General features: G+C 42.9%; 1 protein-coding gene across 6 annotated transcripts in view; it reads right to left on the bottom strand.

Moving 5' to 3' along the window:
• Nucleotides 1-18871, bottom strand: part of RASGEF1A (RasGEF domain family member 1A) — a 258034-nt gene that overhangs the window by 16192 nt on the left and 222971 nt on the right. For all 6 annotated transcript variants that reach the window (XM_048856268.2, XM_048856264.2, XM_048856266.2 and 3 more), the window contains 3 exons: nt 15696-15875; nt 9048-9176; nt 472-609 (listed from right to left, as the gene is read on the bottom strand). In XM_048856268.2, the coding sequence (XP_048712225.1) occupies nt 472-609; nt 9048-9176; nt 15696-15869 (441 nt within the window). In that variant the 5' untranslated portion in view covers nt 15870-15875. The remainder of the gene's footprint in view (nt 1-471; nt 610-9047; nt 9177-15695; nt 15876-18871) is intronic.

An 18871-nucleotide genomic window follows, 5' to 3' on the forward strand; every position in this document is an offset into this window, starting at 1 on the left:
CTTTCTTCATGCTAGCTATCACCAAGCTATGTGAAACTCTTGTTACAGTTGTCATAGTTCTCCTTGGGGATTGGTCCAGAGACATCGAGGACTAAAGCAAATGCTTCTATAGCTAGTGTTAAAGGTTCTTTTGAAAGTTACAGTCCATGTGGATCAGGCACTGAAGGGGATGCACAACATACACTGTGCTGTGTGTTGGAATTGTATAATACCTTACAATCCTCCTTCTTTCTTCCTCCTCTCACCTCCTATACCATCAGCAGGTGCTTTGTCATCTCCCCCTGGGACTCAGCGATACACACCCAGTTTTTGCTAAGTTCACCTCCTAACCCATATCCAATGGTTGTGCGGACAGCTCAGCAGTTGTTACTCTAACCTAGTTAGGATGCATACAGCAATGGTGGGGAGAAAATACTATGATAAATTGTATTCCTTGGTTGCTCTTGTACATATGGTTATTTTCCCCCTTACCTCATCACATTGTGTGATCCTGTGAGCAATCTCCTTCAGCTCCTTCATGGATTTCTCATCCTGGAAGTCATAGGGGAATGTTTCTGTCCATTCTTTCAGGAGCTGAATGATCTTGGTAGCAAAGGATTTTAGCTTTGCCTAGAAAGGAGTAGAGATGGGTTGATTACTGACCTGCAGACCTCCTATTGCTGTGAAGGTGAGTGAATGCTTGATGGAGGAAAGTGCACATCCTGTGCCACAATCAAAAATAATTGAATCAGTAGCAGGTGTGTGTATTTACTAAAATATGTATTCAGTTGTGTTGATGAAATCACACAGCGAGAGCTCCTCAGCTGATGTAAATTGGCCCAGTGCCACTGAAACTGGCTAGCTTTTATTTCTAAACCAAAAGCTTTGAAGATATTTTAAGGCCAGTCACAAATAGCTAGGGAGATGACGGTATTGTACAAGCATTTCGTTCAACTGAAGTCAATGCTATGTGGCTGACTTATACCAACTGAGGACTGGAGCCTTTAATGACTTAATTGAAATGTACACACAGCTTCAGTGATATAACCAAGCATCTTTCCCGTGAAGTGCTCATAAAGAATCTTTCCTTCTGTAGAATTGGTTTTCAATCAGGACCCCCAGATTGTGCTCTGTTTGAAATAGCCAATCAAATAAATAAATGCTACAAAAGAAGTTGTATGTACTTTGCATTACATCTAAATAAAAAGGGACTTTGACAATAAAATGTTGGCTCTTGCTCCAAAAGCCCTCAGGGAAAGAAGTTAGCTCTTCAGCTCTGTCACCTGACAAGTGAATTCTCTAGTGTCATGCGCCGAGGCTGTTCCATCATGTGGATCTGATTTGGATGCTAATTAATCCAGCTTTGGTGGTAAAAGAGGGTTGTACTGGTAAATTCAAAGGGATGTGGTGTTAAAGTTTGGAGAGAGTTTTAAAAAACACTTTCCCCCACCCCCCATCAATGATCACTCTGCAAATTTGACCAAGCTGACTTAATTGGGAAGATGACTCTTTACATGGGCAGTTGCATCCTGTCCATACAACAGGACCAGCTCTGAGGGTAGTGCTTCGGCAGAACCTTAGTAGAGTGCGCACATGTTCTCACTGATTCTGCACAGAACACAGCATCCTGAACAGCACTCTTGGCAAGCAACTGCCTCATTGCACAGGACATGGCAAATCCCATTTAACAAACCAGGCAGCATTATGGGCCGTGGTCAAGGCACACAAAACTAGGAAGACAGCATACTGAATTTTTCAGAGTAGCAAGTATGGAGTGAATTGCAGAGGGTCTGCTCTGTAGTCATAAGACTTGGAAATGATTTTGTTCAGTATTTCCCGAGGGGGGGTCAAATTCTGCCAATGTAGATCCTGTGCACCCCACTTCTTCCCCCCCCCCCGCCCAATCAGCATAAATCCATGTGTAAATTTACATGGTGTAAATCAGGGTGGAATTTGACTTTTGACTATGAGAGGGAAGACTTTCTATTTTTAGTCTGGTTTATATTTAACTTTGGTTAAGAGACTCATTTGGCTCTAAAAGAAGCTTAGTTCTAAGAAAATAAAGAGGAAGTTTTCTCTGTTGTTTACCATCCCAGCTGAGTCATTGAAAAAGTTCCACTATGCAAAGTGCAGTTCCCTCTCAGTACTGGTTAGGGTACTTCCCTCTGTGACTTTCCCCTCCCACCTCCTGGAATTTACAGCAAGTCAGCTAGCAGGTTCAAATGTCAGCAGAGGAACCAAATGGGTTGGAAAAGAGGATGTTGTTTGTGAGAACCTGACCAGAATTCCTGCCGCCCAACACCATGCTCAGTGAGATGAGCAAAATCCCCTCTCTCTGAGATACTTTTGTTAAATAAGCCAGTTGTTTTTATGACTTCTAACAGCTCACTCAAGTGCAATCAGCGGGAAAATTAACAATGGCTGCTCTGAATTTAAAATAAAATCACGCAGAGTTTGGACCCTTCAGAAATGAGCCACTAAAAGGATTGTACAGGGTAGGGGAGTGCTACTGGCTTATACAGAAATGTTAACTGTGTACTATTTCTAGTTGCATTTTAATCCCATTGGAATTCTGTTGGTCTTGCTGGGGAGAGAAGGATGAAATCCCATCTTGTACTCTAAACAGCATCTGGAGGAAGTTCTCTGCATGCAGACCTCTTTTTGAGAAATGGGTAGCAACTCCAGGTTTTCATCTCCTTTGCACCAAATTTGGTGTCCAGCCCTTATTGAAACCTTTACTTTCTCTCCCTGAAAACTCCACCTGCCAGAATGCATGATTAACATCCCAGCTCTGTGTCTGAATGACACATGTATTGTCCCTACATAAACGCAAATGTTTGGGTGCGTGGGAAGGGGGAGGTGCTGTACAAATGACTGGATCAAATCCTGCCCAAGTTTGTTTGTTTGTTTTTTGGGGGAGGAGGGGTTTACAAACTGTGGCATACAGTCCTGGCAGTGGAAAGTTTAGTAGGAGAGGAGATAAAGTTAGCAAAACAGCAGTTGTGCCCTTTGCTGGAGGCGGGTAGCTAAAAAAGTGGGTGTGTAATTGAATACTTGGGGTGGGGGGCACTGATTCAGCTTATCCTCACTGCAACCTCTTCCAGTGTAGCTCCTGTGGATCCCCTGCTGTAAACTCAAGATCCTCCCACACCCACTCAGAGTAAAATAATGAGGCAGGGCAGCAGCAGGATTACTGCCTGTCCTTCAATTTCAATCACCTTTTGCCTCTGGGGTATGAAATCTTATAGCTCCCTGTGCAGCACAAATTAATCTGGTCCACTGTTAAAAGTGTAGGGTGGTGTATATCAGTGTAGCGAGTTGGCGGAGCAGATCCTCAACTGGTGTAAATAGGCACACCTCCACTATCTGGTTTTTCCACCAGGCTTATTTTAATGATGATTATCTTGACTGCACCTTCTTGACTTTTGCATTTGGGGAAAATTCAAATTCATCCTTACAGCTATAATGGTCTGCTGCATATTAGCATAGATTTAGAATAATGTATTTATTTTGGGATGTATGTTTGTCCACTATGCATGCACATTCATGCACCCCTACACACAGGCTGTCAGAATTTGTTTTCCTCACCGTTCAAACCTAGGACTATAATGCAAGACAAGCTACATTACCCAGCAAGAATACAGGTGTGACAAAGCTTATCAGTTGCTTTCACTGCCTGATGAAAACAAGATGTTCTTTCTGAATGCAACACTGAAAACCATCAGCCCAGCAAAATGCTAGATTCCTGTTTCATGTGCATGCTGCTAAAACTCCGTGTGATAGGTTTGTGATGATGCACACACATCTGTGATAACTGACAAAATCAGAAAATTTGGGCTAGTAATTCTGTGGGAGGCAGCAACTCGTGTGTGTGTGTGTGTTATGCATGCAAGAAATGTACCTGCCTACTCTTTTGATAGCTTTACTTCAGATTTCAAACATTGTCCTCCTATGGGGCCTATTCAAAACCCATAGTTAGTAGAAATACCCCATTGACTTCAAAGAGTTTTGGATTAAGACCTTCATAGAGAAGACACAAGTCAATAGCTAGAGAGTATCAAGAAAGTACTTCCTGCCCAGCACCAAAAAGGGATCAAGATCTAGAGATGGTGTTTTGTTACAGGGAAACAACTCTACAGTAATGTTCTTATAGTGTGTACTGCTACCTTGCTAGCATATTAACACAGGAGGTTAATATTTAGAAAAATGTGTGTGTTTCTGTCTACTGCATATATCTAAAATATGTCAGTGTTGTAGCCAGGTTGGTCCTAGGATATTGGAAAGACCGGGTGGGAGAGGTAATACCTTTTATTGGACCAACTTCTGTTGGTGAGAGAGACACGCTTTTGAACTACACTGAGCTCTAAGCCTGTCTCTTTCATCAACAGAAGTTGATCCGCTACAATATATTACCTCACCTACCTTGTGTCTCTCAAATATTTCGCTCATTTGATTGACACTATGGCCCAGTTCTTCATCTGGTGTAAGTCAGCACAGTTCTCCTGGAAGTTAGTTCACCACCTGAGAGGAGGCCTGTAGAGACATTTGCATTCTTCTTAAAAAAAGACTTTAGACTGTGAATTTAATACTTAAACCCAGGACTGATAACAGTGCTGAACTGTGAGCCAGGGATAGCATAGGAGCAACACAAGCTCTGCCAGTCAAACTGTGCTGATTGCTAGCACCCCTGCTACTCTAGCTGAGTGACATGGCGAGGGACGGTCACTCATCCCCAATTGTGTGGTTCAGGACGCCGAGGGTCAGGAGATGGGCTGTTGGCAGTGCTATGTTTGGGGTGTTATGTTTAACAAGCATGAGCCACGCATTAGTTAACACTCAAAAGAGAGAAATGAGGACATCTGGAGAGAGAAAATATTGCTACCATTATATGCTCCAACAGAATGTGATGGAATAAGAGAATTTTTCAGAGACTGCAAGGAGAAATGATCCACATTGCAGGGGATCTTTCCCCCCAGGTGCATGTGCAGGGCCAGATTTTTCAAAGGTATTTAGGTGTCTAGCGCTCATTGATATCAATTGGAGTTAGGCATCTAAATACCTTTTAAAAATCTGGCCCTCCATGCTTAGCACAATAGGGTCTCAATCTCAGTTGGGTGGCTGCGCATTACATAATACCACTGCTACGACGGATATTAAAAATACTGCAAATATTATTGTCTCTCCAGAACAGGGACAGTTGATGTGAATATCCAGTATGTCACTGTTATTAGTCCCTTGCTTTCTTGAGTGCTGAATTTACTCCCTTTATTTCCTTTTAAAAAAGCAGCATTTAGAATGAAATACGTGGCTAGATGGATCAAATCTATTTCATAATCAAGCTACTATTTAACATTTCAGTGCAAATTTTAATATCTCATTGGATTTTTAAAATGAATTAGATTGGTTAAGCTATTTAGGGCTGGAGACTGCTTCGTTTCTATGCTTGTACAGTACCTGTTTGGGGCTTTTAGCCACTCTGGAGATATAAAGCTTACTGCATTTAACTAAAAAAAAAAAAAAATCCCGGACCATAATGGAAATTGGTGACTTTCCAAGTTAACTAGTAGTTAAAAAGCAAAGCTGTCTTTCGAGGCAATATATTTTTACCAAGCTGTGGGGAATGATGTTTCACCAGCTGATTTTATCCGTAGGCAGGATTGTACTGCTGCTCTTTCTCTGGGTCAGTCACTCTTGGCCTTGTCTATATCTCACTGGAAAGTTGTTTGTTCTTTATTGACAGAGTTAATAAGTGACTGACCTATTACACCTGATGTCTTAAAACCTACTAGACTGTCGCTCTTTAAAATTAGCCAGCAGTCTTGAAGAGAGCGCAAAGTGTTTGCCTTTCAATCTACCACTTACATCTTGACTTGCCTTCCACTTTTTCTGTGCTACTAGGCAGAGATGTCAAAAATGTAGGAATGATAAGCACCATGGTGCATAACCTCAAAGCCAGGCCCCCTGCCAGTGTTTCAGCTCATACGCTACCCAGACAACAAGTCAGACAGCCCTTTATTTTATAATTTGTTTATGCAAATCTCTAATCAGAAAGCGATCAGAACTTTTTGTGCCAGCTATTTCCTGCTGCGATAGCATTTAATTAGTAGATGCTGGTGGAACGGATTTTGGCCAATGATACCCTAATGAGTTATGATTGAGTGTGCATACAGTGACTTCAGTTTAGAAGTTCTATGATGCACATAGAATGAGTTTTTTACATTCCTACTTTGCAGCCAAATAGAGCAAATCATTTGCAAATGCTAATGGGCCAAATTCATCCCTGGTGAATGCAGATCCAATACCAGTGGAAGTCTGTAGCTCAAATTTACATTGGGGCTGGAAGAAAGGCAGTAGTCTAACTTGCATTAATTTGGTATTCACTGGGCATGGAAAACAAGTGTAATTTATATTGAGGGGGAAGAAAGGGTCAGGGGCATAGCAGAAAAGCAACTTACAGGAGGGTGCAAAGTAGCTTTCCAAACACGTTGTTTTTTTTTTTTTCACACCTTGCTGTTAACTGATTTTCCTTGATGCTTGTTTCCAACTTAGCAACACAAGGTCTGTGAGCGTGGGTGTTCAGAAGGTGAACTGCTCTATTTACACCTTCCTGTTAGTTGATTTTCCTGCTACATCATCTCAGTATGTAAGCTACACTTGTTCTGCATACCCATTGAATGCCTAAATTGCATGGGTTATATTGCCTAACACGTGTAACATACACTGCCATTGAAGTTACCAATACATTTGGCTGAGTGCTTATTTGCTGGTGTCTTCTGATATGAATGCACTGAACTACATTGCTGTCTGCAAAGAAGAGCCTCATCTTGTACTCCTATTATCCATAAACCTTAAATAGTCCATATGCAAATTTTGAAAGCTTAATTACTGATGGCAGTAAATGTCACTCTTGTATATAGGGATGGCTTAAATTGTTGAGGGTCTGATTCAGCAAAGTGCTTAAGCAATGGGACTATTCAAACGCTTAGTTATATATGTGGGCAAGTTCCTTGCTGAACTGGGACCTGTTACAAAAGAATTGTCTTAGACCAGTGCCCAGAACCTGAACTAAACTTAGTCATTTAGAGCTTTGAAAATACCTATTAATGTGGCCCCATTTCTGTGCCCCTCAGTACATCCCAGTTTCAATCTGAAGTAGCAAGAGAAGATATTCCTCCAGTGATAGCAAAATTGGAAGCCCCAGTATATATGGGCCACCATTTTAAACCTCATATCCACTACCCTTGCTCAGAGTCTAATTGACTTACTGCTTAAAACACCACCACCAGCAGCTTGCAGCCTTTCTCATAGACTTTAAAGCTGGATGGGACCATCACGATCATCTAGTCTGACCTCCTGGGCATTGCAGGCCACAGAACCTCACTCACCGACTCCTGTAATAGACCCCTAACCTCTGGCTCAGTTACTCAAGTCCTCAAATCACAATTTAAAGCAGGAGCAATGGAAGCTCCCTAAAAATACAACGTGGGGGCACTGACGCCTGAACCAGCCCCGTGCCGCCCCTTCCCCCAAGGCTCCACCCCCCTCGTCACTCATCCTTACAGCTGGTAAAAAGTGATGGGACCATGGCCCCCTGACCTCCCTTGTTCCGGCACCCATGATTTCAAGATTTAAAGTTACAGAGACTTGACCATTTACACTAGTTTAAACCTGCAAGTGACCCATGCTGCAAAGAAAGGCGAATCCCCCGCCCCTAGGGTCTCTGCCAATCTGAAAATTTCTTCCTGATCCCAAAATATGATGATCAGCTAGACTCTGAACATTTCAGCAAGACCTAACAGCCAGACACTTGGGAAAGAATTCTCTGAAGTAACTCAAAGTTCTAGTGTCCATCCACTGGGGATATTTGCTACTAGCAGTCACAGATCAGCTACATGTCATTGTAGGCAGGCAGTCTCATCATACCATCCCCTCCATAAACTTATCAAGCTCAGTCTTGAAGCCAGTTAGGTCTTTTTGCCCCTAGTGCCCCCCTTGGAAGGTTGTTCCAGAACTTCACTCCTCTGATGGTTAAGCTAGGCCTCCCAACATTGGTATGCCACAGTATGATTGGGGAGCTGGAATAAGATGGTCAGCTTTGGGAGTGGTGGTGGTGGCGAATTTTGGTGGTTCAGGAATGCAGTCTGAGGCTATGTTACTGACAGACAAAGAGTAGAAGTCCAGTATGTAACACCGGCCCTTCGGCATTGTTCTCTTCTGTGAATCAAGTTCTGTTTCCTACAGTTCTGACTGACTGTGTCAACACCTACTGCTAAAGAAACACTAATGGAACAGAACCAGCTTGGCAATGGTGGGAAGTTAGGAAATTTTTGAATAAATGGAATGGAGGTCCAGAAAACCTTGTTCTTGTGAGATTTCTGTTATAACCATGGTGGATCAGGGGCAGGGGGGAAGAGTTTGGACAAAATGAAAGATGTCAAACTTCTGGATCTGCACTGGAACCCCAACCTGCTTGCTGGCTACGTCTTGCCAGTATCCCCTAGTGTTACCTGCTCATTGAAACTGAAGTCAGTGGTTTACTAGTAGGAGTTAAAGACTGTAGAATTGGCCTAATGGTAAACTGAAGTCCATGACCACTGTTCCCTCTAAACTGTGCATGTGCACACAGATCCTAAACCCCGTGCACATGGCGAAACACCACACGCACAAAAATTTGCACAGAAGAAATTTTTTGCACACACGGCCTGTCAAAAATTAGAGGGAACATTGTCCATGACCCAGAACAGTGCACCCTCTATGCTGTATACAGTTTTTCAGAGGGTTTAAAAAGCCTATTGTATTTTAATATTCAATACCTTCCCTTGGAAAAAGAAGCCACAATGTACCCCCAAGTGATAGAAGAGCCTCAGTCCATGAGCTAATGGATATCCGGGTTCTATGATTAGCCAAGAATGAACAGTGGTTCAGGGAAAGAGGCTTAAGTATGAAAGTCTTTAGTGAAATATATTTGTCAGAGTATCAATATGTTCTATGCACGGTTAGCTTAAAAAAGAAAGGAAAATAAAATGCACAGTAGCTTAATTCAATACAGAAACAAATTGTTCATTTACCTTTTCTGCATCAGACCCAATCTCAAGCTGCTGTTTCTGCTTAATGCAGATGTGCCCCACTTTTGCCAGGAGCTCATGTGGGTGGATGAAGACTCGGGAGCTCAGTAGGAAAGTGAAGATATAAGTCCTCTGCAAGAAAGGTTGGGCGGGGGGGGGGGGAGTGGAGAAAACAGGTGAGAAACTTGAGCAGAAATCACCCATCCTCTTTGGAGACTGCTAATAAAATCTACCTCCCACAACTATAGATGGAACTTTCCCTTGGTTAAGCTTTCTATATATCACCTTCTCCATGGATCAATGCCCTTTCCTAGCTTTACTGGTGACAATAGGAAGAAACACAGTGTTTCAGCAACTGTTAATAGAGCTTTTTTTTCCAGATTCCCAAACTATTTGTCACGTCAAGATACCAAACTAAATATCAGGTTTCAGAGTAGCAGCCGTGTTAGTCTGTATTCGCAAAAGGAAAAGGAGGACTTGTGGCACCTTAGAGACCAAGATGCTCAAATAAATTGGTTAGTCTCTAAGGTGCCACAAGTCCTCCTTTTCTTTTTGCAAACTAAATATGCATCAGTAGTTGTCCTTCACCAAAAAGACGAACGAATCTGTCCAAGGATGTTAGGACCCCATCTTGAACACTATTATTTATGCTGCTTTGTTTCTTTAAGAGCAGTTGTTTTTATTTGGCTGCCCAAAACCTATTGCAAGTTGGTTCCAAACCACAGCAGTGTTTTTGTTTCATGTGTGTTTTCCCTTTCCATGCTCTTTCCCACAATCAATGTTATAGGCTTGGGTTCAATTTGTACTCATATGACAATATTTCAGTTTTAAGCCAGTAAAACCCTTTGCTTCCTTGGGGCCCAATTCAGATCCCTTTGAACTTTTATAGAACTATATCAATGCTAAGCATTATTATTATCATTAGGATTAGGCCCTCAATGTGAGGAAAGGGAACAGAGCTAAATTACAAAGGGTGGGCTTTAAAAGTTCATTCTGGTTTTAGAGATCTTATGGGTTTTGGTGATGCTCCTATACTTAGAATGGAAAGTTTCACTAGTATCAGTAATATCTGTAGGACCAGAATGAACTTTTAAAGGTCTGTATCCACTGTGGATGGACTAAGGAAGTAAGGGAGACATTCTGGCTAAATCTGGAGATTTGAGGTCAGATGCTCAACTGCTATAATACAGAAAAGCTCTGTTGATACCTATGGGCAGCTCTGTCAATTCCACCTGAGCCTGATCACAGGGTAAAGTGAGCTCAGGTGACCAGATACTCTTCTTGGAGTGAGAGTAGGCTGGTTATAATATTTCTGACACATTGCAGTTGAGGACAGTTTAGAGGCCATTCTTGGTTTGGCATTGTGCTCAATAACTTTTTTCTTATATTTTCAGTGAATTATGGAAGTTGCACATGATTCCTTCACATGTGCCTGTAAACGGTTAATAGACTGCTGGCAATCTGTGATGAAAGTTTATAAGCATAATTCTTTGGCAGTGAGTGCTCTATATTTTTGAGATAATTTGAAGTTGGAATGAACCCCAGCCCTGTCCCACAAATAGGAAAGGAGACTCAACCGAGTTACAGGCCAATGTCTCAGATCTGTCTTCTCACGTTCCATACAGTATAGGCCTAGCAAATGCAACAGGCAGCAGCGCTGAATGTGAGAAATAAACTTCAGAGTGCCAACTCAAAATAGTAGCATGTGGTGTGTTATAAGCCATGCATAGTTCACTTTATTCCTGTTGTCTTTCCCCCTTATAGCCAAATTCTGCACTCACGCCTGTGATCCCTCTGATTTAAATCAATGACCACGCCGTGGTGTAAGTGAGGAGAAACGTTAGCACTTGGGTGCAGGTCTTATACTTGTAATTGGACTGTGTATAAATTCTTCTGGAAATGAGTCAAGTCCTTCTTGCTTTGACACTCCCTCACCTCCCATTCTGTGAATTACTAGAGAAGGGTTGTAAAAGGTTTCTCTCTCCAAGTCCCCTAGGTTTTCCACAAATGCACTTTTCTGTGTGGGGAGGAGGGAATACTGTTGAGACTGTCAGGAAAGCTGCTTTTACTAGGTTAGTAGAAGGCAGCTGAAAGATAAGCTGCACTGTCCTATCAATGACCTTCGCTCTGATAAGCTAGGCCACATTCTTTGTGGCAAGATATATTTTAGCCTTGCACACTAATTCTAGTCTAGGTCTGTTCCTGAAAGTTTGTGTGCTGTGGGATACTGTTTATCCAGAGTGACTCCAAGATAACCCTACTCAGAATACCAGTTCTTTAAAGTCCTGCTGTAGGCTTTAACTAAATCCAAATGATCAGGGCTCTTGTGGTGGTTGGTTTTTGGGTGGTTTTTGGGTGGCTTTGTGTTAATACAGTGCTTACAAAAGTGAAGAACTGGTACAGCCAGAAATAGGGCAGGCAGTGTATACCTCATTTCTAACTAGCAATAGCCATGCAGTGCCAATCCAGGCCTTCTTCAGTGTTTGGGCTGCCTGGTTTTTGATAGGAATGAAATCCCCCCTGGCATTGGTTTTGCACAAGTATTTACTGGGACCAGATTCACAACTGGTGTAAAATGGAATAGTTGCACTGATGTCAGTAGAGAGATGCCAGTGTACACCAGCTAGGAATCTGGCCCCATTTGTCCAGGCTTCTTGATCTGATTCTGCTGTAATTTACATGAGTGTAAAATCAGGAGGAAATCCAGTCGATACACCAGTTTTGTACTCTTGTTAATGTGAGAACAGAATTAAGACCCTTCTCTCTCTATTTGAATAATGAGCCTCTAGGCTAACGTCTGGTCACTGCCCACCTCATCCTATTCCATTGTGTGTTGAGTCTAGTTGAACAAATGAAATGAGTCTTCCCCCCCTGTCCCCAGTACATACATACTTGCTATCTGGTACAAATGTCTTAGGCCCTGTCTACGTGGGGGATTTTGGTGATTGTTACAGCTGTGCTGGTGCACGCATCCAGTGGAGATGGTCCACACCAGTGTAAACCATGACTCTTGCCAATGAAGCATATCTCAGCTTTAAAGCCCTTACTAGGTGATCCAGCTCCCGTTGACTTGAACAGGAGTTGGATCAGACCTCTCAGTCTGTTAGACACGATTGCCCTAAAAGGTGAAAAACAAGTGTGCTGGGGACTTAGATGAGATCACCTAATCCTTTTTAGTTTGTGTGTGAGCCATAAACCAGGATTTAAACTGGAGGCCTCTGGAGGGAAAAAGCTTGTGCTTTGAACCAGCTTTATTTAACTAACACACACACATACACATGCTGTCTCATAGGTGCTCCCTCTCTTTTTGAGTAAGGTGGCTTGGACCAGGAAATTCAGCTATGTAGCTAGCTGGCTTGACAAAGAAGGATTTACAAAATGCTTCCTTAAATGGTGAGGTTGAAAATTATGCCCCAACGCTGGCAGGTATTTGGAAGAAGATGAGGAAAATTCCTCTCGGCACCAACTTAAGCTGACACAAAAGGGGTTTGTGCTTTACAAGAAAAAAAGGGAAGCAGATTTCTTTAGTTCCTAAAGTTGTTGCTAAGAGACGTCCTAAACTATAAAAAGGACAAAGAGAGAGAGCAAGACTAAAGAAGTAACTGTTACTTTATGGCCCAAGAATGTACTGATGTCTTCTTGAGGAAAAAGAAAAATATTTTCCTTGTGCTCTTGCTGCTTGATCTGGAACTTCTTATTTGTGAAATACTTGCTTGAAACTTTCTCTTGCTTGGGCATGAGGATTACAGACCAGTACATTCCATTCCTAACCTCCAGAACGCTGCTGTCTCACAAGCATGCATTTTTTCTATGCACCAAAGAAGCCTCTGTACACAAACAAGCCTCCCAGGAGCAGCACACAAACATAGGCCCTTATCTCACCTCTCCTCTACCTCCTGCTGACCTCCAACTACAGCTCTGCCAACATGACAGAGAAGTCTTGTGTTGCTTGAAATCAGAATGAAAAGAGACCGTATTTTTTTCCCCCTCTAAGTTTAGGGAAGGATACTGGGATCTTTAGCGTCACATAGACACAAAATGCAGTATTTTCCAAGCAACGTGCTTGGGGAGGTTAGTTCAGAGGGTTTGATGAGAACCAGTTCCTTTTCAGTGATTTACAAACGTGCCACCGCTGAACTCAGGAAATCTATACTGACATCACTGATTGTTGCTCTAAGCCAGTGGTTCTCAATCAGGGGTACGCAGAGGTCTTCCAGGGGGTACCTCAACTCATCTAGATATTTGCCTTGTTTTACAACAGGCTACATAAAAAGCAGTTGCAAAGTCAGTACAAACTAAAATTTCATACAGACAATAACTTGTTTATATGGCTCTATATACTATACACTGAAATACAAGTACAATATTTATATTACAATTGATTTATTTTATAATTGTATAGTAAAAATGAGAAAGGAAGCAATTTTTTAGTCATAGAGTGCTGGAACACTTTTTTGTATTTTTATGTCTGACTTTGTAAGCAAGTAGTTTTTAAGTGAAGTGTATCTTGAGGATACACAAGACAAATCAGAGCCCTGAAGGGGTACAGTAGTCTGGTAAGGTTGAGAGCCACTGCTCTTAGCCAGGCCAAACTGGCAACCCAAAACCCGCTACCACCTCTCCTGGAATATGTTACCAGTGAAATGGGACTAATGGGCTTTGTTCTTTCCTTTCAAGCATCACAGCCACGGATGACAGAGCAAGTAGGCGGTTACTCTGTTCCTTTGTGGCCACTCCTTTTTTAAAGTAAAAATAGGTGTGGGTTGAAGTCTAAACCTGTAACCAGATCCAAATCCAGGCTTTTTGGGAGGCTTGGATTTGGGATGACTTGTATCCAGCCCACTCTTTACACTGTTCAAGCTGTTTTGTTTTATTATGTAACCCCTTAGGCTAAGATCAATTTGCTGTCAGTGATCTGACCTCGCTAAGGGAATGTAGCCTCCTGCTGTGACAGGGGTTTCCCATCTCTCTTCAAGGAACTTATTCGGCTGCTTGACACGTTTCCTATCCCCTGTCACTTGTTTGCTTGTTTTTTTGGATCATATGGTCCTCATGGTGGGCACCTGGACTTATGTGTTTATAATGCACTTAGCATGCTTGGTGTATTGCAGAATCACTGTAATTCCTAAGATCTGCAAATCATTGCTAGAATCCCGAAGATAATATGTACAGTAGGGAGCAAGATTCAAAATAGCTGTGTTATAAATAGACAGCCCCTTACACTAAGGGACTTGCATTAGCAGCTACTTAATGAGCTGTAGGAAGGAACTCAAGCAGCTACTAGCTGTGCCATAGTACTACGGAACAGGTGGGGAACGGATTCTTACAAGGCTTAACTGCAGCTGTGTAATGCTACTTGCCTGATGTACAAAACCTCATGTTCTCTTCTAGCTCTACCTGCTGCTTTCTTCATCACACTGAGTGTCTTGAAGGAAGGAACAAACCTGTGCCTGCTGTACATGGTGTAATAAAAGCTCATAAAAGAATGGAACAAATGGAGGCATTAACACGAAATGGTAGTTAACCCACTGGGCTTTATGAAGAATTACGTACTGTGCATGTGTGTCAGTCAAATGCAATGCAATTATCGCTATACATGGTAAAATAGAAGCATTAGGACTGCTTTTGAATTGGAAAGTTGCTACAGTCCTTTTTTGTAAAAACAAACCTAACGTTTCGGACAAGGCTACTGGTGTCGTGTTCAAGGGAACTACGTGTGGGGATGGAAATCTTTTTGTAGTGAGTGACGGTGTGTTTTTAAATTGTGACCTCAAAATAAAAGGTACCGTACAGATCTAGCTCAGGAAGGCTCCTGCTACAAGACGTTCCTGGCATGGCCCATGGTAATATGTGTGATTTTAATATAGCTAAAGGGTTTGGATTCCTCTACCGCTACTGTGCATTTTCCCAGGGCTTAAACACAGCTTGTGCTATACAATCTTTATGCTTTTCTGCAACCTCCTTAACTACAACCTTCCACTTATGGGGCTGAGGGGGTCATTTTAAGTAATGTAATAATCTCTTAATAATATCCTAGGTTGGGATGCCTATTGCATACCCGGCAGTTACACGTGGTGTTTGTTTCAGTGGATTGTGGCGAGGATGTTGAAACCATTCCTAGGTTCAGAAACTTAAATTCTAACAGAACTGGCCAGTTAAGATGTGCCGAGAAAGAACATTTAATTAAAGTCTGTTTTTGCTTTTCAGGCTACCTAACTAAAAGACACATAAAATAAGGAAAAAAATTTGAGCTGCCCTCAGCACACAGTTGATGTATTTCCCACAGGCAGAATCCAGTTAGTAGCTAATCTTGGTTGCACTAGAGCAAAGGCAGCTTAGTGGGATCGAAATTTCTTCTGCTAATGCTGCTGTTAACTGGTTTTCAGAGTGCCTGACAGGGGTTCAGCAGGGCTTGATTTCACTAGCAAATATTGCTTTTCAAAAAGGTAGAGGTTCCCTCCCAGCTGGGCATCCGCTCCTATGAAGGGAAGGCCCATTACTTGCAACAAAGCAATTAGATCATTAGGCCTGTTTGATCATCTTGATTAAGATGAAGCAAGAATTTTTAAGAAAATTGATAATACCATCTGTGTTGGGATCCTGACTCTGTTTAGATGCCATAGGAATACAAGTCCTGAAATGTCTACTTACATCTGGATAATAGTCCATGGTGGGCACCAGTCGCTCTATCAGGGCCTCCAGTGATCCAGAGATGAGATTTCCATCCTGGTAAACAGGATCTCCACACCTCTCGCCCATGTCTGGCTGCACCTGCCCACTACAACTGGAACCGAGCATGCTGGAAAATATTGGTGTCTGGGGCATAGTTTCCTGCAGGATTGAAGGAAGAAAGAGGGAGGGTTAAGGTTTCTTTGCAGTTCTCTACCGTGAGTCTTCATGGCTTTTGCAAAGGCATAAATTAGACCTGGATTACATACTGGAGTGAACATTAGCATGGGCATTGGGGGAGGGAGATGTGAGCCCAAACTCCCACAGACCTGCAGATGGCTTTTGGTTTTGAAATTACATGCAACCTATGTTCCTACTTTCTTCACTGTGCAGTTGCTGTCAGGATGCTTCCTCCCCACCCCCATTACAAATAAGACTATGGAGATACCAGCACAAAATACCATGTAAATGGAAGGAGCAATCTCATATATAGATAACAAATCGTAACCTATTATACAAACAACCACGTTACAAGGGCACAGTGTCCTTGTTTAATGTTCTGGGGGGAGGTTTTTTGGAGAAAATACTAGACCCTGCTGGATACGTACTAATCTCTCTTGCTAGGTCTAGCCCAGGTCGTGACAGAAGTACATTTTGTCTTGCACATACTTGGACTCATGGACGGCACTGCCAATGATTAGGGATGTACCATCTGAACAAGAATGTCCTATTGTCTAGCATTTGACAGTATGAGTTGGGTGAGCTAGAACAAGCACTCCAATATTTGTCCCTGACCTTTTAGGAGACTGTTTTACCTTGGAAACATAAAGCAAAGCTTCTGAAGTGACATACAAAGCAAACAAGCTCTTTTCTCTTGACCACAGTATGTTGTAGTTACCATGTGCAAATAAGTCTTGACACGCAAAAAAACCAAACAAACCTGACTACAACTTAAATTTACATTGAAGGCAAAACAAAGCATGTTGCTGAAATATGCAAAGTTTGCCATTCACTATAGTTAAGGCTATGATTTTGTCACAGAGGATGTGGAAGTCATGGAATCTGTGACATCCAAAGATCTCCATGACATCAGCCCCTGTGGCTGGGAGCTGCAGGGTCCTGCTGCCTCCCGCGGCAGCAGGGAGCTGTGAGGTACCCGCACCACCTGAGGCAGCGGGCCCCCAAGCTCTGAACTGCCATGGGCAGCGGGGGTACCTTGCAGCTCCAAGCTACCGCAGGCAAGAGGGGTACCCAGCAGCTCCTGGACACTGTGGGGAATGAGGTATCCTGGCAGCTCCCTGGCCACCGTGGGGTGGGGTAGAGGGACCCCCATAGTTCCCTGGCTGCTGCCATGGGGCAGAGAGACCCCAGCAGCTCCCAGGTGTGGCGGCTGCTGCAGGGGGACACCTGTAGCTCCCTGGCTGTCAGGGCAGGGGGACCCCTGAAGCACCCAACTGTGGTGGCAGAGGGATTCCCGCAGTTCCCCTTCACTGCGGGGAGGGGGGGGGCAGGGGATCCTCTGAAGTCCTCGGCTGCCATGGGGGGACCCCCGCAGCTCCCCACTGTGGTGGCAGAGGGATTCCTGCAGCTCCCCACTGCTGGGGAGGGGGACCCCACAGCTCTCCTCCGCCACGGGAGGGGAGGGGGAACCTGGAGCTCTGAGCCCCCATGGGTAGTGGGGTACCAGACCTCTCAACCATCCGCAGCTGCCCAGCCCCTTCCCATTTTGTCATGGATATTTTTAGTAAAAGTCAGGGACAGGTCACTGGCTTCCATGAATTTTTCTTTATTGTCTGGTTTCAGAGTAGCAGCCGTGTTAGTCTGTATTCACAAAAAGAAAAGGAGTACTTGTGGCACCTTAGAGACTAACAAATTTATTTGAGCATAAGCTTTTGTGAGCTACATCCGATGAAGTGAGCTGTAGCTCACAAAAGCTTATGCTCAAATGAATGTTAGTCTCTAAGGTGCCACAAGTACTCCTTTTCTTTATTGTCTGTGACCTGTCCCTGACTTTTACTAAAAATATCCATGACAAAATCTTAGCCTTACCTATAATGCCAAAGCAAATACCTGTGTGGAAGAATAATACTTTTCCTGTCAGGATCTTTCTCAATAGCTATTATTTACTTAAAGGGCCACTGTCAAGGTTGATAAAGCCCTAAGGGAGGTAGAGTTCTGTTCCTACTCTGCCATTAACTTGTTGTGTAACCTTGGGCTAGTCCTGTCACACTTTGCCTCAGTTTTCCCATCTGTGAATTGGAGAGACTGTCCCACCTTTGTGAAGAACTTTTATGGATGAAAGATAATAGGAATATTGTTAAAACTGATCTGAACATGACAATTGTTCCATGGTCCAGATTTTATCTTAGACACCAGTTGAATGTCTTCCCCCTCTGCCCTGCCTTACCCATGTTGCAAGGGCTGGTTCAAAAACTGAAAACCATATTTATCTTAAGGATTTTTAATGAGCTCTTGCAACAACATGGCATGACTGCTCAGGCAGGTCAAGTCAGCATTTAAGCCCTATACATGTTTCCTTTTAACAGGCCTTGTAAAATCGTCAATATTTACTAGCCCAGGCAAAAAACATTTATCCCTAGTTTTACTAAAATGGTGGTTTTGGGTGAGGAGTGAGGAATGAAAAGAAGGGGTGAAAGAAATCCCAGTGTTACTAGTACTTATCCATGAATACAAGAGTTACTCATCAAAAGCAAGCTGATGAATAGAATTGTGCTTGGCTGCTTTATCCAGGACACCTTTCTATCTGTGCCAACGCACAATAAATATATTAACTGATCTGAAACTACCTGTGGCTGAAAACATGGCAGCTATTCAACTATGAACACCAGAACTACCCTACCGTTCAGGACACTTCCAGTGTTTGGTTGCTTGAAATTGTAAATAAGCGTCTGATTTAAAAACAAATGTACAGGATCTCGTGGCATACAATTCCTCACTAATGTCTCAAAGTATTTCAGCAATTTAGTCACAAGGCATGTGCTCTGGAGCACACGAGAGCTTGACAAATGACTATTTCTTTGGGAGTGTGTGACGAAGAAGCCAGCTTAGCTATGCATATTATGTAAGTTGTCAGTAATTTGTTGTTTTCCTTTTAAGGCCCACAGCAATAGCTTTGAGTCACTCAGAGTGCACTAATG

This window comes from Caretta caretta, chromosome 7 (genome assembly GCF_965140235.1).
Source record: "Caretta caretta isolate rCarCar2 chromosome 7, rCarCar1.hap1, whole genome shotgun sequence".
Taxonomy (NCBI): domain Eukaryota; kingdom Metazoa; phylum Chordata; order Testudines; family Cheloniidae; genus Caretta; species Caretta caretta.